General features: G+C 36.1%; 1 protein-coding gene across 22 annotated transcripts in view; it reads left to right on the top strand.

Moving 5' to 3' along the window:
• LOC126481406 (sex determination protein fruitless-like) overlaps positions 1 to 27,365 on the top strand; it is a 417,410-nt gene that overhangs the window by 92,389 nt on the left and 297,656 nt on the right. For 21 of the 22 annotated variants that reach the window (XR_007587575.1, XR_007587568.1, XR_007587570.1 and 18 more), the window contains one exon: positions 3,564 to 3,699. Coding sequence is in view for 12 of the 22 variants with exons in the window: in XM_050105138.1 (XP_049961095.1) it covers positions 3,564 to 3,699 (136 nt within the window). In the remaining 10 variants the exon portion in view is untranslated. Of the gene's footprint in view, positions 1 to 3,563; positions 3,700 to 20,806; positions 20,957 to 27,365 lie in introns of those variants that run through there. The other variant, XM_050105226.1, reaches the window with a different exon arrangement.

The raw sequence follows: 27,365 nt of genomic DNA, 5'->3' as shown, positions 1-27,365 counted from the left end.
TGACCGTAATGTTACCCTCACTAAGCCCAAGATGTTTAATTCAGCTGGTAAAATACAATGTTTGCAGTGTGCCACATGTGGAGTGAACAGATTGGTCAAGTACTTCACCAGCTTGTTTGTTGATGAGCCAGTGGTGGATACAGTTAGGCGGAATCGCATCCCATCTTTGTGGACCTTCAGTATATTTAAATGTTAGTTACAACTGAGAAGGTATTATGTCTCTTGTAAGAAGGATAAATGTTAGCCAGCACATGCCAGAATTTGATGACGGTGGCCTATCAAGAGTACGTTTTTATTGTTCGTCAGTGTTGCTTCTTGTGTTGGTCAGGATACCATGACTCCAACATGACTATGCACGTAGAACCAACGAAGTCAGGAGGTCTATAGTCAGTGACATACAGAATCGCAACAGCCCCCACTTAACCACCGCCTAAGAGATTAGGCATATTATTTGTCCAGACGCACAGGATTTTACAGCCACATCATGTGTCTTGAGTCAGAATTTGCCTCGTTTGCAGGAAGATATATCCACACGGATAATGTGACATACCATTCATTACCACCATGCAGACCCACCACCTGGTGTGATGGTTAGGGTGCAGTTGGGTACACAACATGTTTTGGGCGCCAGATATGTGTTGTGGCTGGTGACTGTGCCATATCTTTGATGTCAGTGTAACATTATCTTTCAAAAAGACCACATTTTGCTAGTGCTGTCCTGACCTACCTTGATACAGAGGTGGTTAAAGTGTATCCATGGCCAGCCCAAGCTCTAGGTCTCTCCAATCCATTGAAAACATCTGACACTCCACACTAGCACTCATAAGCCACTATGATTGGTAAACTATGGTGTAGAATTGAAGCAGCAGGTAGGACATGCCCTTATCTGTCAGCCAATCTTAGTTCGACTTGATGCCCAGCTGGGTTAATTCCTGCTGGCAGATCTGCCAGAGCTGGCAGATTGGTGTAATTAATTTCACACACTGAATACCCTCAGTCACTTACAAGCTGAATTATATATTCTGCCTACTATACTATACGCACACAGCAGATAAAATTCAGTAACCTTCTTCACCAGTAACTAACTAAACATTAGAGCGAGAAAGAATTTTCTTACAACATTTTTATGTTTAAAATGACTAATGATATATGTTATTTAGTTTTTGTAGATGGTTTATTAAACCATGAAATAAGGAGTCAATGAGACAATTGACGATTTTTTCTTCATGTGGAGCCATGGTCATATAAAACATACAGAAAGATATAACCATATTACGAAAAGGAAAGTTGTTACATGCCATATAGCGGAGATGCTGAGTTGCAGATAAACGCGTGCAGACACACACACACACACACACACACACACACACATATGCACAAACTTCAACTCACACACACATGACTGCAGTCCAAGGCAACTGTAGCCACACTCATATAACTGTCATTTGACTGTATGATAAGCTATATTACATTACCTAGATTTCAGCCTTAGACAATTTTGAAGTGCTACAAATGTTCTAAATGTAGACAGTTATTACAAAACAGGCTTTCTCTGCACCACTCCTCTTTCTAGCAATACTTGCTTTGCCCACATCCTACATCCCCATTTAAAATTGACTAAATCAGAAGGTGTACACAGTACTTACTGTTTGTAAATCATTTCATTGCTGGTCGTCTTATTTTTGAAATAGCAGAAAAATGGAAGACTTCAGGCTGCCAGTGCTTTGCCTCGGACCACTGCCACTAATAATAATAGCAATTTTACTGTCGCAGATGCCTGGTAGGAATTATGTTTGTAGTGGGTAGACTGAGTGAGGAAGATACAACTGAAACCTACTGTTTTTACCCCTCAGAAAATTTCATTTTTCCCTTCATTGGGTAATTACCTCCTGTTTTGCAAGCACCGTTTTAGAGAGTATCTTCCCTGTTCATGAACAATAATGTAATTAGGTTAATTGAATTATATTTGAAAAGCTGTGCAAGCATTTCACTGAAATTTATTCATTGATATTTGTTGTAAAGATATGTGGTAATTTTAGTTCCCTTTATGTGTGTTCTCATTTTCTCTACACATTTCTCATTCACAAAGTCTTTCAGAGGAAACATGTTTTTCAAATCTGTCTCGGGTATTGTCTACAAGAATATATTCCGTGATTTCTTCTTTATAGTTCCTTTCTGTGCATTATAACAAATTGTAAAGTGCTATATACAGGGCAAATCAGAACTCCTCCAGCTAACTTTCAGAGGTTGTTCAGGTATTATATCTGTATTAAACTGAAAATGTAAATGTCAATGATATGCACAGTATGTCTTGTTTCCATTCGCTCACAGTACATCCTGTTGACAACAGTAATGCCTTCTTTAACTCATTACCCTCAAAAAGTGTGATTTGTTTCCATTAGCTCATGGTACATCCTGTTGAGAATAGTAATACCTTCTTTAACTTATTGTCCTGAAGTTTGTATTCAGTACTGTTTGGTTTTGTCTGGGCTTTTGTTATCCAGCACAGTTGGTTGTGCATTAACAGTGGTACACTGTAGTACTATGGATAGGTTTATTGATGAAGAGTTGGCCAGTATGCACTTTGTGTATTGTTCACTAGATGCAATGGAAGAGCAGCATAATGATGCTATGCTGAGCTGTTCCCGCAGCAGTGGCAATAAGATCACACTTCTTTTGTATCTGTTTGAGGATTGTTGCGTTACTCTGCTTTGGTTTTGTACATTTTGGTGACTGCATATTACCCATTTTCCAGTATTGTGCCAGCATTTTCACATAAATGTAACTGGGCCAAGAAACCGAATAAATCGTAATTACATTGTTATTTCTCTGTAACGAACCACCGGAGACCATGGGTCACTTACACCAAAATACTCAGAAGGTATCCGTGAACAACTTCTGCAAGTTTGTCGGTGGAATTCTGGTTTATACAGTATTTTTAAATTCTTGTCAGTGGACATGCTTTAAAAATTATTTTCTTACACTAATGAATTAACTGTTAGAAAAATTTGATGTTATGGTGCAAAAATTCAAGTTGCAAACTTCACTTGCGGCTCCAAATTTTTGTTTAGTTTCTATAAAACTTCAGTGTAAGATCTCTGTATAAATCCTTCCTTCTTTCCTTTCCCATGCCCCTTTGTCCAGCCAGTGCAGAGCTAGGACTGGTATGGTACCTTTACAGTTTAACAGAGAATCAACCATACCTGTATTTAGGCTATTATTATGGCAGGGTCACCACTCCCAAACGCATTTTTTAACTACTACCACCTCCCCTTGGGGAGGAATCTGTGTACCCCTTCTGTTTATATGTAGGTGCAATTGCATGGTTAAATGTGACATAATTTTTCAAAGTATTTGTGCATCATGTATTGGATGCATGATGAGGGAACCAGCCCAGTATTTATTTCATTAGATGTGGAAAACTCTCCAAATACCACATCCAGGCTGCCCGGTACCTCAGCCCCCTCTGTTAATCTGCGAAGTGGATTCAGTGCAGGGCTGGCGCACCTTCCCTTGTCCAGAAGCGAGTGCTTAGAGTAATCAACTTCCATTTCTGTTGCCAGGTTCTGCCAACCGTTTTGAGCCATCATGACGATCTGTCACTGCAGGCTCCCCCCAGTGCAGGAGGTGCAGGTCAGTCGGATGGAAGTGAGCATGAGCAGGGTCCCTCCTCTCAAGATACCATGGATGGACTTGATGGTGAGGCACCATTACTACATTTTTAACATGTCTGAAGCATTTCCTTGTTAGAGGCATATTATTGGCCTTCATACTGTTCATTATAATACATTGTACAATAAGAGAAGTTAGTTCTATTTAGAAATCATCTTCAGAGAACTACAAAATTTATTCAGTGCCATACCATTGGAGCAAAGCTCAGTGTTAAGTACCCGAGTATGATGTAATTAACTAGGGGTGGTAATTAACAATGTCACTCTGTTGTCATACACAGTAATCTGTTCCTGCTCTTCATATTGTTGTCCTTTTTTTGGATGTCCATAGTTTTAAATATGTATAGCTTCACAGCTTTGAGTTACTTCCTGCTTGCAAGTCCTTTGTCGCTGACAGGTTCCAAAAGGTGATACAATCATATAAAGAGTGCTGAATAATTGTAATGGTATAATGGGTGGCATTCCTCGACTATTAGACAACTTATGCAGTATTGGAGCGAATGCAGTATTTTGCTGCAGAATTCTATTCTGTCAAATTTGTCAGTCTCAGGCTATTTCTCACTCCATTTCTAGAGTAGTAAATAACCCCATCATCTTTAGAAGTATTCATAATTTTACTGCATTGTTAACCACACAAGTATATTCACTAGCTCAGTTCATCCATCTCTAGTCTCTTAAATAGTTTAATCGTCTAATTTTTTGTTTGTTATCCTTCATTATTTTATGTATTTTGTTTGTGAGGTATACCTCTAGGGAACATATGGACTCAACCTCATACCAACCCTTCCTGACTCTATACACAACCCGTATTTTTTTTATACCTGAAGTTATGTTTACGCTTAGCTTCTTTTTTTAGCAGTTACGTTTATAGATCATACTGCTGTACGGTTCTGTAAATATATTCTCGTTAATGTTATAACTTAAGGATTTTCTTTTGCGAACACATGATGTTACCTTTTACCTGCCATTCAGTACCTTTCTTGCAAAGTACCTCCCATTCAAATTTGCTATATTTTCTCCATAATATTAATGCACCAGACAAATAAATCCATCATAAATCTCAAAGTTCTTTGAATATTTAAAGTCTCACATACAGTATTTAGTTCTCAATTGATTGCTGAGTGACTGGCAGTTCTTGGATGGTTTTCACACAAGTCCATGTCTTTGCCATGATTACACTTTGACTGCAGACTATTATTTCCAGACATCAGAAATTTAGTTTTGAAAACTCTGTTTAGGAAAAGTACAGGAGACCATTTTTATTACTCTTCTGTTTAGTTCTTTTGCTGTCCATGTTTGCCACTATTGTAGATACAATAAACTTGTCAATTGGTTCTATGACTTCATTGTTAATCTCTACTATTTCCTTTTCAGTATGTTAGTTGTAGACTGTTTTGGTATTATCATTATTTATTATCAGGTATACATGCAAACTAACTCTATTACTTCCTTCTACTTGAGCCGGCCGCGGTGGCCGCACGGTTCTAGGCGCTCCAGTCCGGAGCCGCGCTGCTGCTACAGTCGCAGGTTCGAATCCTGCCTCGGGCATGGGTGTGTGTGATGTCCTTAGGTTAGCTGGGTTTACTTAGTTCTAAGTTCTAGGGGACTGATGACCACAGCAGTTGAGTCCCATAGTGTTCAGAGCCATAGAGCCTTCTACTTGAAAGTAATCTGCACTAGAGGCAAACAATGCATTGTCATCCACATAATGAATGAGTTTCATGCATATTTGCTTTACACATTCTTCATTTTCCTGGTTTATTACTATCTTTATAAAGTCTAATGAAAGCTGTAACATTGGTGTATGTATCTCATGCATTATGCTACTGTAAGCTGAATCAGTTGTTTGTTGAAATTGACTCAAAATCTATGAATCCCAGTCAAAGTGATATTTCATACTCATTGCAATGTTTAATAATTTTACCTACAACTTGCAATTGGTCCTATTCTAAAACCAATTTATTCCTTTGAAAATATAATATTTTGTATGGTTTTCTGTTTCCTTCCTTGTGAAATAAAATAATTTCAGTATTGTTGCAGTTCTGGGTAGTAGTACTCTTTACACACATTCTGCTAACTATTTTGTAAGTTCTTTTTGTATTGCCTCACCTCCAGATTTAATGATTTTTATTGTAACACTGACATTTCTTCGAGAAAGCCACTATTTTGATTACTAACTATACATCTTTTTGATTCAACTCTTGACCTAGAGAAGCATTTAAAGGAGTCAGGGAATGTTTGCACAAGTCTGTCTCTGTGTTAGTTATTGTGCCATGTGCCAATTTAACTTATGAAATGTGATTCCTGACAAGTATAATATTCCAGAATGAGATTTTCACTCTGCAGCAGAGTGTGCGCTGATATGAAACTTCCTGGCAGATTAAAACTGTGTGCCGGACCGAGACTCGAACTCGGGACCTTTGCCTTTCGCTGGCAAGTGCTCTACCAACTGAGCTATCCAAGCATGACTCACACCCCGTCCTCACAGCTTTACTTCTAGTTTCAAGTATAATATTCTTTTTTGTCTTATTCATATTCTTGTACTATTTCTACAGTATTTCAGTGTATCATCTTCAGTCTTCTCAAAGACATTTCTGAATAGTTTTGTTTAATTCACCATATTCCATCATTTTTGTGTTATAGTTTGTTTTAGATGCTTTGTTTGGGATTTTCTTTTGTTTGGCTCGCTTCATACTTTTTACTGTTTGCATAAATCAATTTTTTGAAGAATTTCACCTTTCAATGTGTTGGTATAACCTTCTTTATTCATGATGCTGAGCCTATTTAATTGAATCATTTATACCTCCCTGTTGTTAAATAGTGTCTCATAACCTACATTTCTGCCTTCCTGAAGAGTTTGTTCCTTTTTAGAGCACTATCTTTTCTTACTATGCACCTCAAAAGTCAGTGATCTCTTCCAATTGGAAAATAGTTAGGACCACCAACATTTTCTAAATTTTTCATATTGTTTGATAATATGTAATCAATTTCAACTTTAGTCTTATTTCATTCTTGACAAACCCGTATCCAGTTTATTTTATTTTGGAAGAATGTATTTGTTGTTCTTGAGAAATTCACTAACCTTTGACCTCTGTTATTTTTGACATTGTACACAACATTTCCAATTTAAGTGTTGTTATGTTCTTTTTATCCTTTACATTACAATTCCCCATTATCATCTTTTTATGGGATTTGATGAATGTTAACGCTTTCTGTTAATCTTTTAAAATTCTTCTACCTCCCCATCAGAATAAGAGCATTATGATGTGTAGATTTGAGTAAATTTCATCAAATATATTTTGTTTATTTTTAAAACAAGTCGTGCTCCATGTATGAGATTCATTCAGTATCTCCAGTTTTGTTTTTGATCTCTTTATTAACAGTAAACCCTACATCTGAATTTCATTTGTGCTGATGTTCACTCCAATAGACCTATTAGTAGGAGATCCTCCAGGATGTAGAACATGTCAGAAAAACAAGAATTCACAATAAATATTTACAAGGCAAACAAAAAATGATAATATTATGTGGAATAATTTTATACTGCTGCAATCACTTTTTACTAATATTTTATTAGCACAATGCATTTCAGCAGCATGCTGCCATCATCAGGTGCATTATACAGTTACTTACACATCAGCTGGTAGGTTATGTACGTTAGCTGTGTGTGCCAGTGGGGTTAAAAATTGAAAAATAAACCTGTGTGGAAGGATAAATGTGTTACAGTGTGTACATTATGTGAATAGTATGATTAGGTAATATATATTAATACGTTTACTGGCATTTTTGTTGGCAATTTCATTTTCTGGCACACACAGCACAGTAACAAGTCAAACACAGCTTAGCATTTTCACAAACGTCTTGTTAACAACTTTCCAAAGAGTTTTAAAATATAAGATAAACCACTTACAATTTCAAAGACTGTTTACAACTTTCAAGGGAGTTATAAAATTAAGCTAAACTACTTCCAATTCCAGAGACAGTGTATTGACAATATGGAGAATGTTACATGAATACTTAATGAAAACTTTTCTGCCAATGGAACAAAAATTTAATGCTGGAGAAGTTTTTGAAGAAGTTAACATTATTACTTTCAAGCTTATCATTTAATAATACATCTCCATGTGCTGTGCCATGAATGAAGATTTCCAGTTCTTCATATAAGTCCATTTGGTGTCCCTTATCCTTTTTATGTAATATATGAAGATCATTCACAATATCATGGAATGGGTGGCCTGTGTCTTTTATGTGGGTGGCTATTGCTGGCCTATTGTGATTGTTAGTGTGGTAAGCATTTATGTGTTCATTATATCTTGTAGAGTAGAGTTGAGTTGAGTTTTATTGGTCCTGGTGATCATATAGTACACAAATAGTATATTCTGATGTAGGACAAGTCAATGTACAACAAAATATAATATTAAATTTGCATTAATGTTATTATTTATACATTAAATGATCACAGTGCAAATGTTGTACAAAAATAAAGAGTAGATATTTTAAAGCAGAAAGAGCATGTACTGTACTGGCAGATTAATATTTGTATTACAGTAACATTTACTTAGTAAATCATTAAAGTTCTAGTAACATTTATATGATTCATCATTAAGGCAAAGAGACAAATCGTTAGTGAACTTTTTGAAAGAGCTCGTGAAGGCTATAGAAGCAGTGATAAGTCAAATATGCCTTAGCAGTTGACTTGAAATTTACCAGGTCATTTATTGATTTAATTTGTGGGGGAAGTTTATTATAAATAACTTTCCCGTAATACGGGCTTCCTTTTTTATTCGGGGTGATGTTGGTGGGCTCTAGATGAAAATCTCCTTTTTGCTTGGTGTTAAAGGAATGGATATTTTCATTTTTCTGGAAGAGAATGGGATTTTCCATTGAATATTTTTTCACAAACTCGGTTATCTCTTACACATATATACATGGAAGTGGGAGGATTTCTAGCTTTTTAAAGAGTGGTTTACAGGTTTTGTTTCATTTTACACCTTCCATTATTCTTATAATTCTTTATTATAGCCTAAAGAGCTTTTGGCTGAGAGGGGAGTTACCCCAGAATATAATTCCATATCTATTTATATATATAGGCATAATACACAGTTTCCAAAGAATCTTTGTTGCAGCATCCCTCTAATATTCTCATTAAGTAGCATGTAGTGCTTAATTTCTTACAAACTTTTTCAATTTGCGTCCTCCATTTAAGATTAGCTTGGAGCCATACTCCTAAGAACTTAATGTTGTTTACATTCTGAAGGTCTTTGTCAGATATCTGAATCTGAACAGTTTGCTCACCTTTTTTCACATCAAAGAAATTTAGTGCCACTGTCTTACTTGCATTTATTAGCAATTTGTTGTGACTGAACCAGCTTTCAGTATTGTTGAGTGTCTCTGTTGTAGACTTCTGAAGCATTTTGATTTCTTTCCCACTCACAAGCACACTTGTTTCGTCAGCAAACTGGATGACATTCCCGCAGAAGTTGTTTAGGTCATTCACATACAACAGAAATGGAAGAGGTCCCAGAACTGAACCTTTTGGCACTCCATATTTAATGGTTTCATAGTTCGAATTTAATGGTTTCATAGTTCGAATAGTGTTGAGTGAGTTTGATGAAATTTTGATGTTGCACTTCAACCACTTGTTTTCGACCACTTAGGTATGATTTTATCCAGTTGTTAGATGTTCCTCTAACCCCATGTTGTCAAGCTTAGGCAATAGTTTTGTGTGATCTATGATATCAAAAGCCTTAGAGAGATCTAGACGTATTCCAATAACATTTTCCCCATTATCTAGTCTCTGAAGTACTTCACTTAATAGTTCAAATATTGCTGTATCAGTTGATTGGCCTTTCCTGAACCCATATTGTGCTGTGGATAGTATTTTGTGCTCTTCCAGAAAATCTACTACTCTTCTTTGAAAAATATTTTCTATGATTTTTGAGAATACAGATAGTAGAGCAATGGGCCTGTAGTTAACCACTTCATCCTTTTTACCTTTTTTGAATAGTGGTTTGAGCTTAGCTGTTTTCAGGCATGATGGGAAAATTGTGGTTTGAAAGGAACTATTATAAAGGTGAGCTAATGGTTCACTAATGAGATCTCCACATGTTTTAATAAAGCTGTCTGGGATGCCATCTATTCCAGTGGAATGATTCACTTTTAAAGTTCTGATAACTGACAGGACTTCTTTCTGGGTTGTTGGAAAGAGAAACAGTGAAGTAGGAGTTACGTTGGTATTTATGGATGATACTGGGCCATTTATATTGCAAGGTTTGATTTCAGCGATTAATTGCTCACTTATATTGCTAAAATAAGTATTGAACACATTTACTATTTCTGTAGGATCATGAATGTCTTTGCCATTACAATTCAATTTAATGCTGGAATTTTTAGGAGAAACATTGTGTTTCACTAAACTCCACACAGCTTTCATTTTGTTATTGGAATTATTTATATAGCAGTCATTTGCCATTACTTTAGCTTCTTTGATCACTTTTTTAAGTATCATTTTATAATTCTTGAAATATGCAAGGAATTCATTGGATACTATGGAAGACTTGGAGATCTCATATAGTCTTCGTTTTTCAGCACATGACGTTTTTATACCTGTTGTCAACCAGCAGTTTTTTCTGTTAAGCCTACTACACTTGATTTTCTGATATTTAGCTGGAAATGACATGTTAAAATAATATGTAAATATATCCATAAATATGGTGAACTACTCATGTGTGTTTTCGTATCTGTACATTTCAGTCCATGTTTCCTTCTTTAGTAAATTCCTAAAGTATTCAATGATTTGATGGCTGAAGGTTCTTCCTATTTTTATTGTTTCTGTTTGTTTAATTAAGTTCTGCATTGAAGATATTTCAAGAAGCTGTGCAAGTGGTCACTGAAGCCTGTGTTGAAGTTTCTAGCTGCTTATTCATGGCTATCATTGTTTATCAGTATCTTATCAATAGTGATGCTGGATACCCTTGTAACTCTGGTAGGGGAATTTATGATTGGGAGCGAGTTGTGTGTTGCACAAATAGCCATAAGATCATCTCTATCTTTTTAAACTTTGTTAAAGTCTCCAGTATTATAACTGTTTTGTTTAGACCCCTGATACTGTCAAGACTACCTTCAACTTGCTTAAAGAATATTTTTATGTTTTAGTTTGTACTTCTGTACAGGCAAATGATGGTCGTTTTTATTGATGTTAGTTCTACAGCGGAGATTTCAAAATCACCTTCTTTTCCTAAATTTTCGAGAGATTTTAGGCAGCAATAGCTGATACTGCCTTTCACAAATATACATGTTCCTCCATGTTTAGATATTTTTCTACAGAAACGAGATGTCATAACATAACCCTGTATACTTGTGATTTGCTAACGTCTCATCAGTTAGCCAATGTTCATTGAAACACATTACAGATACTTCTTTTAATTGATGTGACAGTAATACCTCTAGCTCATAAATTTTGTTTCATAATGACTGCACATTTTGAGGGACAGTTATAAACTTGGGGTTTCTGCTTGGCATATCTGATTCATCACTTACCTTTATTTGTCTCTGCCTTCCTTCCGTTTTAATCTGAAGAACGCTTCTGGGATGAACTATTGAGGTGCTGTTGTCATCTGTAGCCAGTAAAAATCCTCACTTCTTGATGGTGGTTACCTTGCTCTAGCAGGTTGTGTCCCCTCACTGTTGTTTGAGGGATGTACAGGAAGCTGATAGATTATCCTATTCCTTAGAAGTCTTACTTTAATTATTTCACTAACACAATCACAAATAAACCATTTCCCTTCATAGTTAAAATGCATTGCATGCTTCGTGTGCAGATTTCAATGCAGCTTACGTATATCCAGTACATACCACGTAGCGTATTGAGAACACGGTTTCCTTATTTTAATGTTTGTTTTCCAAATTTCTTTGTTTACACATTTACTATAAATTAGTCGTGCCTGTGAGGCAGTGTGGCAACTACAGTGTTTCTGCATTTGTTAGCTTGTAGAAAATTCTGCAGCGTTTTACACAAACCTCTGCTCCATTTTTCGCCACATCATTTGAACCAATTATACGGGCGATAAAGTCATTTTCCTGCATTAATTTCGTCTGGTAGTTAGTGTCTACAACATTTTTACATCCCGCTCCTGGTTTCACTACACTAGTCACTGCTATGTCGCGATTTTTCTCATGGAGCATACTGAATCTATTTTTGCCATGACTGTCTGTTAATAATAGTGCATTACACTTTTTCCGTGATGATCTGTGATTGTTGTTTACATTTCTTGCGAAAACACTATTCATTTTCAGTTCACTGATTTTTACAAGTTCACGATCATTTGAAGAGTTGTTATCACAGTTACTTGTTTGCAAAACATGATATTTGTTTTTATCTGAAAATGTGACAGTTTTAGCAGAGTTTGTTGTTCTTTTTGCAGTTGGAAAACTGTCTTTATACAACGCTTTTACCCACTTGGACGATTTATTACTTTTGACTTGCATCACTTCACTTGGTGTTGGCTTCGATCCTAGATCCCAATTTTCTTTCTTGAGTAAATGAATATCGCTTCTTAAAGCACTGACTATGAATTGTAAGCTTGCAATTCATTCTTTTAGTGTTGTTATTTCAGCATTAAAATTCTTACAAACTCCTTTTTTAAACTGCATAACTGTAACTATTTCTCAAGTTAGAATCACACACTTCTACTCTCGTGGCCATCTTGTCATTAAGTTTGGAAGTCTCTCCCTGTTTGGCCTAAATAAAGGGATCTTCAGGTATTACATACTATTTTATAGATACCTGATTGTGGGTGATTATTAGTCTGTATGTGTGTATTGTGTCTCGCTGTGTGTTGCAGTTTGTTGTGTGTTGTAAAGGCAATGTTAATGTTGTGTGGTCTGAGAATGTTTGCTATTTTGTAGGAGAGTTTGCCTGTGAAAGGTATGCACACCGTGGGTTTCTTTTTCATTTCAGGAAGGCAACAGTAACAGGTACCACCATGCACAGTTCATCCTGTCACCCCACAAAACACAAACTTGTTGCATACAGAGCAATGGTAAACCACCATTCATACATGAAATGAAAAAGAAGCTGACTTGCATACTTTTCACAGGCAAACTCTCCTACAAAATAGCAAACATTCTCAGACCAAAAGACATTAACCTTGCCTTTGCAACACACAACAAACTTCAACACACACCGAGGCACAATATACACACACACACACACTGATAAACACTCACAATCAGGCATCTATAAAATAGTATGTTATACCTGCAGATCCCTTTATATAGGCCAAACTGGGAGAGACTTCCAAACAAGATATAATGAACACATAAATGCTTACCACACTAACAATCACAATAGGCCAGCAATAGCCACCCACATAAAAGACACAGGCCACCCATTCCATGATATTGCGAATGATCTTCACATATTACATAAAAAGGATAAGGGACACCAAATGGACTTACATGAAGAACTGGAAATCTTCATTCATGGCACAGCACATGGAGATGTATTATTAAATGATAAGCTTGAAAGTAATAATGTTAACTTCTTCAAAAACTTCTCCAGCATTAAATTTTTGTTCCATTGGCAGAAAAGTTTTCATTAAGTATTCATGTAACATTCTCCTTATTGCCAATACATCTAGATAAAAGTTTTCATCTTCACTACAGGTATATATTACTGTCTCTGGAATTGGAAGTAGTTTAGCTTTATATTTTATAACTCTCTTGAAAGTTGTAAACAGTCTTTGAAATTGTAAGTAGTTTATCTTAGATTTTAAAACTCTTTGGAAAGTTGTAAACATACGTTTGTGAAAATGCTAAGCTGTGTTTGACCTGTGCTCTGTGTGCCAGAAAATGAAATTGCCAACAAAAATGCCAGTAAACGTATTAATATATATTACCTAATCATACTATTCACATAATGTACACACTGTAACACATTTATCCTTCCACACAGGTTTATTTTTCAATTTTTAACCCCACTGGCACACACAGCTAACGTACAAAACCTACCAGCTGATGTGTAAGTAACTGTATAATGCACCTGACGATGGCAACATGCTGCTGAAATGCATTGTGTTAATAAAATATTAGCAAAAAGTGACAGCAACAGTATAAAATTATTCCACATAATCTTATAATACAGTCACAGACCTCAAACAACACCCATATAACATGGATAAATTTTAAAAAAATGATAATGTACCTTCCACTGATCCCAAGTGAAATAATCATCATGGATGTGGAGTAAATCATGAAACAAAAAACTCATTTTAAAATACTTATTTACAATGCTCGCATTGCTTCACTTAATTTGTACAGAGGCAAGACTGTACTAATACTCGCATCGTTTGATATTATTGGTAACCTGTACACATCTGTTGGTTCTACTCAGACATTTATCAGTAGTGGATACATTTTTTGGACTAAAGTAAGTGTCTTTAAAGCTTTGTAAAGATTATTCTTATTTGTAGTATTGATTCCACGATCTGAGCTGTTGGTTTGAAAAATATAAATATTTTTAATGACAAATTTCACTAACCAGTAATTATGTTGTGAAGCATAGTTAATATCCGTAGTTCTCTAAACAGGCCTGTGCAGAATGTTCATGGGTTGACACCACAAATAATTCTTACTACATATTTTGATCTGGAAAACTTTAGCTTGGCTTGATGAATTACCCCAAAAAATAATTGTGTGGGACATTAGGGAATGAAAATAGCATAGGATGCCAGTTTTTTTAAATTTTTATAGTGTTTATGTCTGACAACATTTGCATTTCAAAAGGATTTTTTTTAGATGCTGCTGCAGTTCTGTGGTGTGCTCCTACCAGTTGAACTTATTATCAAGTTACAGTTCCAAGAATTTAGCACTGTCTTCTTCTTGTACCTGTTTGTCCTTATATTTTAGGCATATACTGGAGGGCACCACCTTTTATATTTTAGGCATATACTGGAGGGCACCACCTCCTATGAGTCCTGAACTGCATGTTGTGAGTTTTTTCAAAGTTTTGTGACAAAGAGTATGCTAGGAACTATTTATTAATGATCAGGTTACCCTCCATTCAGAGGCTGTTGCACGCAGCGACCATTATTTTGATTTGTAAATAATGGATTTCATCTATCAGTCGTCCTTTGGAATTTTTATTGGCAGATCTAGATTTCAGCTTGAAACTAGCCATTCTCAGTGCTTTATCCACAGTTCATTGAACTGTTCAATGAACTGTGGACAAAGTCCAACCAACAGGCGTTATATGCATTGACCAAAAATGATAGTGCATTGAGAATGGCTAGTTTCTAGCAGAAATCTAGATCTGCCAATAAAAATTCCAAAGGACGACTGATAGCTGAAATCTATTATTTACATTTATTAATCTCCATGAAAATTTCATTAATTGATTTTTCTAAGAAGAACCTTGAATTTCTATTTATTGCAGTGTTTTTATCATCTGCAAACAGAACAAACTCGGCATCTGGTAATGTTACTGATGAAAGTTGTTGATATAGACAAGAAAAAGTAAGGGCTATGAGATGGAACCTTGTAGGTACACCACATGTAATTAGTTCCTAGTTGTACAATTCCTAATAGCTTAATAAGGGTTTCTTTCCTAATGACACTCTTTGTTTCCTGTCCAGAATTTGAACCACATTGCAGCATTTCCTCGTACACCGTAATATTCTGATTTAGTCTAAATGAATTTGAGATTTTTCACACATCACAAAATACACCAGTAACCTGTAAATTATTGTCTGATGAATTATGTACATTTTTAGTTTACATGCAGATAACTTTATCAATATGAGAACCTTTGGAATGTGAAGTCTGACTTTGACAATATGGTTAAGAAGATGATTGTATATTACCTTTTTTAATATTTTGAGAATGCTGTCTAAAGCTAAATTTGATGGTATTTCTTTATCTCCTTCCGTAAATGATTTTTTATTTCTTCTCCCTCGACTGTAATTCCTACTACAAATTGTATTTGGTTTCCTTTACTATTTGCTCAGTGTACAGTTGAATAACATTGGGAATAGGGTACAACCCTTCTCAACTATTGCTTCCCTTTCATGCCCCTCAACCGTTAGAATTGCCATCTGGTTTCTGTATATGTTGTCTATAGCCTTTTGCTCTGGATTTACTCTGCTACCTTCCAAATTTCAAAAAGAGTATTCCAGTAGCAGGTATGACATGTTTGTTAAAAAGTTTTGTAACACTGCATACATATGTTACCATGCATAATTTACAATTAATGCCAACTGGATCTCTTCATGTCTGATTTTACCAATCTCCTCCCTCCCTCTATCCCATACTGTCTTTACTTTGTTACCTGAAATCATTACTTTTTCTCGTAATGCATTGCTTCGATGTCCATATTACTACCTTTAATATTTTGCTGTATGTCTCGCAATGTGTTATAGCACCAGCATCAGAGCTGTTTCTGATTGACAGATACGGTTTCCTTTTTGTTTGTAATAATACCTATGTACTGATTTTAATTCAAATTGGAGTTGCTTGTCCAGTGCAGTTTTGAAAATCATATGTGATGCACAGTATTACTTCTTTGTAATCTTATCATTCATTAAACAGATATTATTATGAAAATAGTATGATTCATACCAAAACTTGTAATTTTTCATATATTTTTTTTAATTCGTTAATGGCACAAATTATAATGTATAGTGTTCTACTATTATGTCCAAGCATCACACATGACACGTCAAGACTAGAATTCCCTATTGCCACCAGACAAGTAACTAAGGACAGATTAATTATAACCACAGTCCATGAACATATAAGTGGGTTTTATGAGTTATAAAAGAGTTTGTGTGCTGTATGGGTAACAGCTTGACAGTGGGACATAAAATGTTATTGACACTGTCACAAGACTTCCAGAATTAAGACCTGTCAGTCTCTTACGCTTCAGAAAATCATTAATACCAAATTCACTTAAAAAAATATTGGGGTTATGTCTTCATTCATTTCTGAAGTGAAGTGTACTATCGCAAATTAAAATAATCTGCACAGATAAACGTTCTACACATTTTCTTCCTGATTAAGGTAAGTAAAAAATTCCTCCATGATAGCTGTGTTAGCATGATTTGTGAGACTTTGGTAGTTGTTGCATTGTAGAATTAAACTTGTTGAAGGAAATGCTTTTGACGTATTCTCTGTACATGCAATGATTAGACACACATTTAAATTTCAGTTGTATAAACATATGCTATAAATAAAATATACAGAACAATTGTTTTGTGTTTACATTTTATTGCCCTTGAGCATAATTTATAACTTTAATAAGTTATTTGTAAAGAATTATTTGCTACAGATATAATCATTGCATGTTCATGTTTCATTTTACATATGTTTTTGGACACATGTGTAACTCAAGATGAATTATATTTTATGTTGACTTTCTAATTTTTTTAGCTTCTGTGAATGTGTTACTTTGTCGGAAACTACAATATAAGCAGTGGTAAAACGTTTCTCGTTATTTCTTTTTCTGATCTTGGCATTATCTGCAAGGCATAGTCTTTTTCTCCAACTAAGGAAATGCAGTAGTACAATTTCTCAATCGAAGAAGGAAAGTAAGTTATTCTTCATCGAGTGTAACATAAATTTGACCGAAGATTGCGCACAACAGGGAGAATACACAGTGGTTTGTTCTGGGACATAAACTTCAGTGGCATTCAGTTTACAAAATCTTGTGACAGTACAATTTTTTAAAAGAATTGAAGCTTTATATGGCCGTGCATGCAAAATAGATTGCTGGATGAATGTTGTATGCAAACCAGTATAATTCCAAATATAAGAACTTACAAAAGACACAATTTTGTTACTGTTCCTTCTGGAATATAGTGTTCTGTAATTACATGATTGTATTTATTATGAGTAATTTCTGAATGAAGAACTGAATATTATGCAATAACATTAGTATTTACATCAATGATGATGATAATAGAAAATCCAGGATGGAATGATGACAACATTATGAGAAGTATAGTTGGTACAAACAGTTCTTCATCAGAATTGTTTGGCTGAAAGTTTTGGTTGATAGTCATTTCGGGGTGCCTATCTGAGACTCAGCCTCTCTGCTGTATTGTGAGTAGCAACTATCCTTTTCATAAAATTGTTGATGATTATGATCAACTATATAATGCTTGTAGCACTTAAATTGCCTGGCTGGGAGAGATTATCAAGTTCGGAAATTGATGAAAACTGTGACTTTACAGCCGCTAAAGTGGTTATCAAACAAAGTTAAATTACAATAACAAAGCTTGTTTGATAACTTAAATAGTGTAAAACACTTTCTTTCTGTATTGATTTTGTGTTACCGTGAAGTAATATTTTTGGATTACATGAAATTAGTTTCCTTTAATTGCAAATTAGTATCTATCTGAAACTGTATCTTAACTGCTTATAAATCCCCCAACTATTACCCTTAGAATGGTTATAGCTTCATCATACAAATTATTTTCTTCATCAGAAACATATTTCCTGTGCTCTGTTTTTCTGCAATGTTAGTCCTGAACAGAAGAAGGGGAGCAGCTAATAGTATTAATGCTCTAATAAAGCAGCATTAAATACTGCTGCTGTTTGTTTTTTGTTTGCTTTTTGTTGGGAAATTAGGAATGAATGAGAGAATCTGCAAATTTTGACTGTTTTAGCTAATCGTCTTAACATCTAAGAGCATCAGCCTTGAATTCAGGAAAAGATTTTTGAAAGGATATGGGTGTGAAACATGGACTCTCGAGACAGAGGAAGACGAGAAGCTAAATTCTTTTGAAATGTGGTGCTATAGACGCATGCTCAAAATAAAATGTATCAACAAGGTCACAAACAAAGTGGTTCTGGAAAGAGCAGGTGAGAAGAGAAGCTTCTGGAGTTTCATTGTTAAGAAGAGTGCAATTTTACAGGCCATCTATTAAGACATAAAGGACTCCTGAACACAATCATAGAGGGATATGTCGAGGGAAAAAGACCAAGAGGAAGACCACGGCTGAGGTACATGGATCGAATCGTGAAAGATGTGGGATGTAACACCTATAAAGAAATGAAGAGAAAAAGCTGAAAGACGCACAGAATGGAAAGAAGCTTCCATTGTAGCTTTTGCAAACCAATCCTTGGATTGACCATTACAGAAGAAGAAGAAGAAGAAGAAGCTAATCATAGCTGAAGATGGGGAGGGGGTTGAATGGTCATAGTTAGAAGATGTATAAAACATAATCTATGAAGTTCTCACTAAGAAAATTGTGTCATTAATATTAGGGGTGTAGCATTTGTTCCAACATGGAAGACAATGTAGTGTTTACAGGCATGGCACCGAAAATGTTAACTTTATGTTGCACTAACATCATCATTTATTCCATTTACACAATGATTCATTTTGTTTTATGCTGTTGTATTTGATAATAGATATAATTATGCACTGAATTAATCCACACCTTATGCAGGTTGGACCAAAATCCGTGCGCTCTGATGCCTCAGTACGATTCCTTGCATACTAACAGTACAAAAGATGTCTCTTACAAAATTTCATACTGTGCATGTTTTTGGTAGAAAATGCCTGTCAAAGTAAGGTGACTTGGCAACACTGTAATCAGCTCTGTGACATAAATCTTCATTCAAGACTGTAGATCTGTGCTGCCTAATTAGCGTACTGGGTGAAGATTTGCATTTGAATCCTCATGTGTTTGAGATCTACTCTGAGTGTAGGTATATTTTAGTCTTTATTTTCTAATTTTGATGTGCTCAATAATGGTGCAACATACGCTATTTCTGAAATAATACATATCTTACAGCTACAGATTTTTAAACTTTAACATAACAGTTACTGACTGAATGTTTCAGAAATATACGTGAAGAGTTCTATGAAGGTTATCCAAAAAGTAACAGACATTTCGAAACAAAAAATTAACAATATTAAAAAATCAAATTTTATTATATACATTTTCATCAGTTATGATATGATCAAAAGCTTTTTTCTCATAATCTTTGAGGAAGGTCAGTGCTGCAGCCAGTCTCTGTTTCTTGTGGTCTTCTGTTAAGATTTTGGGAACCCAACTAGCACAAAATTTGTGGTAATCAAGCTTCTCCACCACAATTTCATGCACCAAGCTCCATGCAATTTGGAGAAAATATTGTGAAAGTCCTGTAATCATCAAAAGATGATTTTCCATTGATTTTCATCACTAGTTTATCAGTCGCAAGGCTAGGGCTACCACTGTGGTCCTCAACATCAACATTGATAGGGCCATTTTTAAAATCAATGCACTATTATGTCCCACTCGTCTTTCACTCATTGTTCCTTTTCTGTATGCATCACAAAGGTAGCGATACATTTCAATTGATTTTTCAGTTTTTTAACAATAAAAACCTAGTCACAGAAGGACCTCACAAGTGGTGGGATTTTCTATTGCTTCCATTTGGCTGATGAAGTCATCCATTTGTAAGGTATGTTACCATCCAGAATTCCATGGAATTACTACCTGCCATTATCTATTGCAGCTTACAATTTAACATATCGTATACTACCTATGCTGGATGTCATTAATTGATATTTCTAAGACTACCCTTGATTGCAGTGTTTTTATCATCTGCAAATAACAAACTTGGCATCTGGTGATGTTACTGATGACAGGCATTGATATAGACAACAAAAAGTAAGGGCTCTGGAATGGGACCTTGTGGGTACACCACATGTAATTAGTTCCTGGTTGGATGATTCCTGATGGCTTAATAAAGGTCTCTTTCCTAATCAAACTCTTTGTTTCCTGTGAGAGATAAGGGATTTGAATCACATTGCAATACACTGTAATACTCTGATTTCTTAAAAGTATTATGTGATTTACACAGTCCAATGCCTTTGACACATCACGAAATGTACCAGTAACTTGTAAATTATTGTCTTATGAATTAAGTACATTTTCTCATATGTGCAGATGACCTTAACTTTAGTGTAGCACGATAATTGGTGTTACACCAGGGTCGAATGCTGTTGTTGTGGTGGTAGGGGGGGAATATACTTACAAGAAGTAGTTATGTGATTTCCATGGTTGCAGATGAACTGTGTAGCATTAAAGACCAAAGAGAAGAGAGGGGGAGCGGTTATCTTTCTTTCATTTTTTTTTAATTTTCAGGGAAGACTATAACTGAAGAAAAGGGAAGCAATGCTCCTAATGAACCAAAACGCGTGGAGGGGTATAATGCGTATGGAAAACAGAGGAAATGTTTAAACCAAAATATATCTTTAAAAATGGAACAGTGAAAGTAGTTGTATTCTCATTTCTGTGTCAGTACTGAATAATTGCATGTATTTTGTATAAGATCTGCTGTAATTTATGTGTAATGATTAAGAAGCCAGACACAGTGTAAAATAAGGAAATAAGAAATTTATACCTAGACCTGTAATCAAACTTGCAAACTTAAGTATTCTAATAGAAAACTCTACCCATTGCACCAACTGGGCAACATATTAACACGCAATTGAATGAAGATACTTATCATACATATAATTATGGTGTTGCCAAATTGTCTTCCTTTGGCGTCCATTTTCTACTGAAAATATGCATGTGACTAAATTTTGTAAGAAATGTGTTTGTACTGTTACTATTATGTGTAGAATCACACTGTGGCATCAGAGTGCACAAATTTTGGTTCATCCTGTGTATGATTACACAAAGGAAGCAGCAGCAGGTGTTGAACATTGGTGTGATGACTTAATGTATCTGTATCCTGTAATTTTTGCATAGTTTGTCAAGCACCGTGTGTGTGTGTGTGTGTGTGTGTGTGTGTGTGTGTGTGTGTGTGTAGGGGGGGGGGGGGAGGGGAGGGTCAATGGAAGGAAGAGGTTCACACGAGTGTGTGCTTGTGTATCTACATCTACATATATACTCCGCTAGCCACCAGTTGGTGTGTGGCGGAGGGCACAATTTGCTCCAAAGTCATATCCCCTCCCTCTGTTCCGCACCTGGATCGCGCGAGGGAAAAACGATTGTCTGAACGCCTCAGTATGAGCTCTAATTTCCCTTATCTTTCAATGGTGAACATTGCGTGATCTGAAAGTTGGTGGTAATAATATATGCTCTACATCCTTGGCGAAGATCGGATTTCAGAATTTAGTGAGCAGCCCCTTCTGGTTAGTGCGTCGTCTATCTGCAAGTGTGTCCCAATTCAAACTTTCTATGAGATTTGTAATGCTCTTGCGATGGCTAAGTGTACCAGTTATGAATCTTGCCACTCTTCTTTGGACCTTCTCAATCTCTTGAATCAGACCCAACTGCTAAGGGTCCTATACAGATGAACAATACTCTAATACTGGACGAACTAACATATTGTAAGCAATTTCCTTTGTTGAAGGCCTGTATCGCTTAAGGATTTTACCAATAAACCGCAATCTAGAATTCGCCTTGCCCGTTACTTGTGTAATCTGACATTTGAAATCATTTCGAATAGTCACAGCCAGATACTTGACGGGTGTTACCACTTCCAAAGACTGAGCATTTATTTTGTACTCGTACATTAATGGGGATTTTTGTCTTGTTATACACAGTAGGTTACACTTACTAATATTGAAAGATAATTGTCAGTTATTACACCAAGCCTTTATTTTGTGCAAATCCTCATTGATTCGTTCACAACTTTCTTGTGATACTAGTTTCCTGTAGACTACAGCATCATCGGCAAACAGTCTAATTCCGCTGTCAGTACCATCAACTAGATGGTTTATGTAAATTGTAAAAAGTAGTCGATCTATTACACTGCCCTGGGGCACACCTGTTTCTGTTGAAGTCACCCCATTCAGGACAGAGCCTGTTGTATGTCGTGCACAAAGAGGGCCAGCTGTCTCTCGCATGACTGCTGTTTCCTAAAACCGTGCTGGTTTCTGCAGATGAGCTTTTCAGAGTCTAGAAAGGCCATTATGTCTGAACACAAAATATGTTCCATGATTCTACAACAAATCGCTGTCAGTGAAATTGGCCGGTAATTATGTGCATCTGATTTTCTACCTTTTTTATAGATTGCTATGACCTGGGCCTTTCTTCAGTCCCGTGGAACTTTCCACTGTTCCAATGATCTCTGATAGATGATGGATAAGAATGGTGCTATATTTGTAGCATAGTCAACATATAATCTTACGGGGATATTGTCTGGGCCAGATGCCTTCCTGGTGTTTAAGGATCTTAACTGTTTTACAATCCCTGATACATTAAACACTATGTCAGCCATCCTTACAATTGTTCGATAATTGAAAGGGGGAGTGGTGCTGCAGTCTTCTACCTTAAACGAGTTTTTGAAAGCTAGGTTTAGAATTTTGGCCCTCTGTATCATATTCTTGTTAAATCTGTTGTACTATAACTGTTTTTTGTATACTACACAGATACATAGAGATGGGTAATATTTAATAAACTTTGAAAATAATGCTGATACTGAGTTGTGTCTAATCAAGCAAATAATACAGCCACGCTGGAGCATATGATTTGTTTTTGGATAGAATTGAATACATTATTCAATTTTTATCACAGTGCTTTCCATCTTGCTGTTAAAAATATCATTAATTTTAAATAAATAAATGGTATTCACTTCTTATCTGTAATAGGTGGCCTCAGAGTTCCAACTTGCATTCTTTTACTCACAGATAACTCATCGTGATCAGAGTGTTACTGGCATGCCTGCATCGTATGTGTTCCTTCAGAATGTTTCATGACAGCTGTTTTCTGCTGCTTTAGTAGATCCACAAGGACAGTGTGAAACTAACTCAAAAATTTAAATCTCAGTATTGAGTAGTAAACAGATTCAGAAGAGTGCAGGTTTAGTAGTTATTTGGAGATGAAGAAGCTTGCACAGGTTAGGGTAGCATGGAGCACACTGCATCAAACCAATCTTCAGAGTGAAGAATACAACAACACCTTTACTTCTATTATTATTTTTGGCTACAGATTGCAGGAATTGCCAGTAGTTCCGACTTGCTTATGATTATTTTTTGTGTGGTTACAACAGTGTTTTGTCACGTACGCTGTCAGTTTTGTGATAATCAGATGTATGCTTTGATTTAAAATATATAATACATAAAAAATATTATTTCTAATTGTGTTTCCCAAGAGACATAGTACTTTGACCTGGAAGTAATTGATTTTTTTCCCACCTTTGTGGCCATATTAAGGTTAGCCATAAATAATCCATCACATATTTTATCTCCCATACTCGCCTGAAAAACTAGGAAAAGTTTACAAACAATATTGTTTTACCTTATTTTCACTGCATTATACATCAGTAATTTACAATGTTACCACTGAGCTGAAACATGTATCCTTGCAGTCAAAAAAGTCTGCTTCGTGTATTTCATTGATTGTCGTTCTACAGTTTCAATCCCTTAAGTCGCACTTTTATATGATTCAGAGAGAGACAAGCAACAGACGATTTACATCTGGGCATGTAACATAAATGGCAAAAATCTGCCACTGAAATTTTCAGTCCTCCTTTGTGTTTAGATGCATAAAAGATCTTGTGCACCTGTACAAAAGGGTCAGTTGTCCCGATTGACAAATGTGTTGCGGGTAATATTGAAGCTTCTTTGAAATGTTAAAATATCATTCTTGATTTAATGTGGTGCCATGGCCCAATAAAACTGCAATTCTTTGCATCACGAAAGACAGAACATTTCTCTGAGATTGTTACAGTTACATGTTTTGTGTCAATAGACTTTCCATTATTGTTGTGCTTTCTGAGTCTCTGTAGTCTTGCTACAGACTGAGAGTAAACAATTTCCTCTAACTTTAGGATAGAACAATCTTGAGATAATTCACCTTACACCTCATTTAAATGTGATAAACATTGAACTCAATATATCAGTTGTCATCCGATAATTGTTACAAGAATGAAAATAATCAATTATTGATAATATAATACCAATGGATAGATAAAAAATCTACTCACCAGGCAGTGACAGGGGAAGACACACACACACACACACACACACACACACACACACACACACACACACACATACAAAAGGATTTAACTTTTACAAGCATTTGGAGCCAGTGGCTCCTTCTTCTGGCAGAAGAGTTGAAGGGAAAGGAAGAGGGGTGAAGGGAGAGGGCTGGAGAGGTTTATGGAGAGGGATACAGTTCAGAAAAGTCACAGTTCAGAAGAATCCAAATGGCGCGTGTGGTAAAACAGGCACCGAGGTCACGACTGTCATGTTGTACAGCATGCTCTGCAACAGGATATTGTGTGTTGCCTGTATATACCCTCTGTCTATGCCCATTCATCCTGACTGATAACTGGGTGGTAGTCACACCAATGTAAAAGGCCAAACAGTGTTACATAACAGCTGGTATATGGCGTGTCGTTTCACAGGTGGCTCTCCCTTTGGTAGCATTTGTATTGCCAGTTACAGGCCACTGCATGACTTGCCCTATGCACCCTCCTACCACCACCTATTCCAGCTCTGTAACTAGCAAAACATAAACTATCAAAGGGAGAGCCACCTGTGAAATGACACGTCATATACCAGCTGTCATGTAAACAGTTTGGCCTTTTACATCAGCGTGACTACCATCCAATTATCAGTCAGGATGAACAGGCATAGGCAGAAGGTGTATACAGGTGATCACACAATATCCTGTTGCAGAGCATGCTGTACAACATGACAGTCACTACCTCACTGCCCGTTTTCACCACATGTGCCATCTGGCTTCTTGCCCAAGTCACCCATTTCTCAGAACTCCACAGGTGAAAACTAGCACTACAACACGTCCTTAGTACTTGCCACCCACGTGGCCTTAATTTATGTTAATTCCTTCTGTCTCAGCATTTCTTCACAGTAACTACTTCTTTCCTCACTCCATTTTAGTTTTTTACATCTTCCATTTTCTGACTTGTCTATTTTTTTGCCGTCCCTCCTCCCACCTCAGTTACATAGACTGCACTTAGCTTTTCACTCTTTCACTCTTATTAACTCATTCACAATGTTTTAGTACTAATCTCTGTCTTGCATATTACCATGTCTTCCACCTTTAAGTTCTCAGGTTTTCAAATCTCGTCTGTTGCAGTCCCCAACAGTCAGTCTTTCCTTCTCATCCTCTCCGGTAAGTCTCCCCTAACCCGGAGTTCTGGGTGACATTTCTGAACTCTACGCCTTTCCCTAAACGTCTAAAGTTATTTTCCTTCACCCCTCTTCCTTCCTCTTCAACTCTTCTGCCAGAAGAAGGAACCACTGGCTCTGAAAGCTTGTAAAAGTTAAGTCCATTTGTATGTGTTCCTCTGCCACCACTTGGTGAGTAGATTTTTTTATGTAATTGTTACAAGAAGTATCATAAACACACTTGATCTTATGGGTAGTCACTGCTTCTCTTAGCATGCACTATGACATTGTCAAGTAAAATGGACACAGCAACATCTTATCACTAGTATCATTATGTGACTTGATGATAGTTGAAATGGTGTTAAAATTTCTCTTTTCACAGTGTTACATTTGTTCCATGTCCTGTCAGTGGAGTTTCTAGCATTGTTATAGATTAAATGTCAGATTTGCAATTGCCGTCTCAGAAGATATCTCTCTACGTTTCATCAACAGAGTTCTGTGTCCATTACTTTTAAAACCAGTGTAGAGTTGGAGCCTCACTTGAGCACAGAATCACAAGCAATGACAGAACTGTTATAAAGAGTCGATGTAGATAATTGCTACTTCACTGAAAAGTTACTAGAACTTTTGGAATGGAACAGTGAGTTCTGTATATTCATGTAAATGAAGTTGGAATGATACAGCTGTAATCATCGGAGGTTAAGTGAATAGTGTGTTTATTTAGAGTAATTAAATCTGTTGCCAGTAGTGCATAGCTGATTGCAGAAGACAGCTAACTAATTGTGGAATCATCTTGTATCTAATAATCTTGAGGGCCCTGAAAATACGAATTTTCTTTTTTGGTGCACTAAGCTTTTGATCTTCTTTGTGTGCTTCTCTCATCGTACTTTTCAGGAGAATGTCTTTGTGTCATTCAAGTCTTAACACAGTCTCTGAATTTTCCCTCTAAAGCCATATTGCATTCAGTTGGAGATGTCATGAAGAGTTACCTTTACATGGCGTTTTGCTCATGGCCCTTAATGTATATAATGGAAACCAATCCTCACATTAGAATAAATTTGATTTTATGTATACATATAATTGATTTTGCCACCCATTCTATCACCAGATACAGTGTACTCCTGATTATTCATGTGTGAATTGTCCAGTTGGTAGATTATTTGTGCATCTGAAAAAACAGAAAAAAAGTGCAATAATTTTCCCTGGTGAACAGCTATGAACAACCCACATGCGTCAAAAAGTTCTATTTCCATTGTTTAAATTACTGCCGGGTGACAACAGAGTACCATTTCCATTGTTATCAGGCAGCCTGTTCCATGTAAATCCAAAACAAACCTTAGTTTTCTAATGTTAATCAGCATCTAAGTGTCAATGAAACAAGTTAAAAGAGATTTGTAAAAAAGATGGAGGAGAAACGACACACACATGTATTGATGCTAAAATAAAAATTCGAATTAATTGAGAGGTTTGTGACTAAACTACACTGAAGCGCCAAAGAAACTGGTATAGGCATGCGTATTCAAATATAGAGATATGCTAAAGAGGCAGAATTCAGCGCTGCGGTCGGCAATGCCTATATAAGATGACAAGTGCAGGTGCAGTTGTTAGGT

The sequence above is a fragment of the Schistocerca serialis genome, chromosome 1 (assembly GCF_023864345.2).
Source record: "Schistocerca serialis cubense isolate TAMUIC-IGC-003099 chromosome 1, iqSchSeri2.2, whole genome shotgun sequence".
NCBI classification, from domain to species: Eukaryota; Metazoa; Arthropoda; class Insecta; order Orthoptera; family Acrididae; genus Schistocerca; species Schistocerca serialis.
Note: the sequence above shows the minus strand (reverse complement) of the source record. Positions and strands in the feature narration are given on the sequence as shown.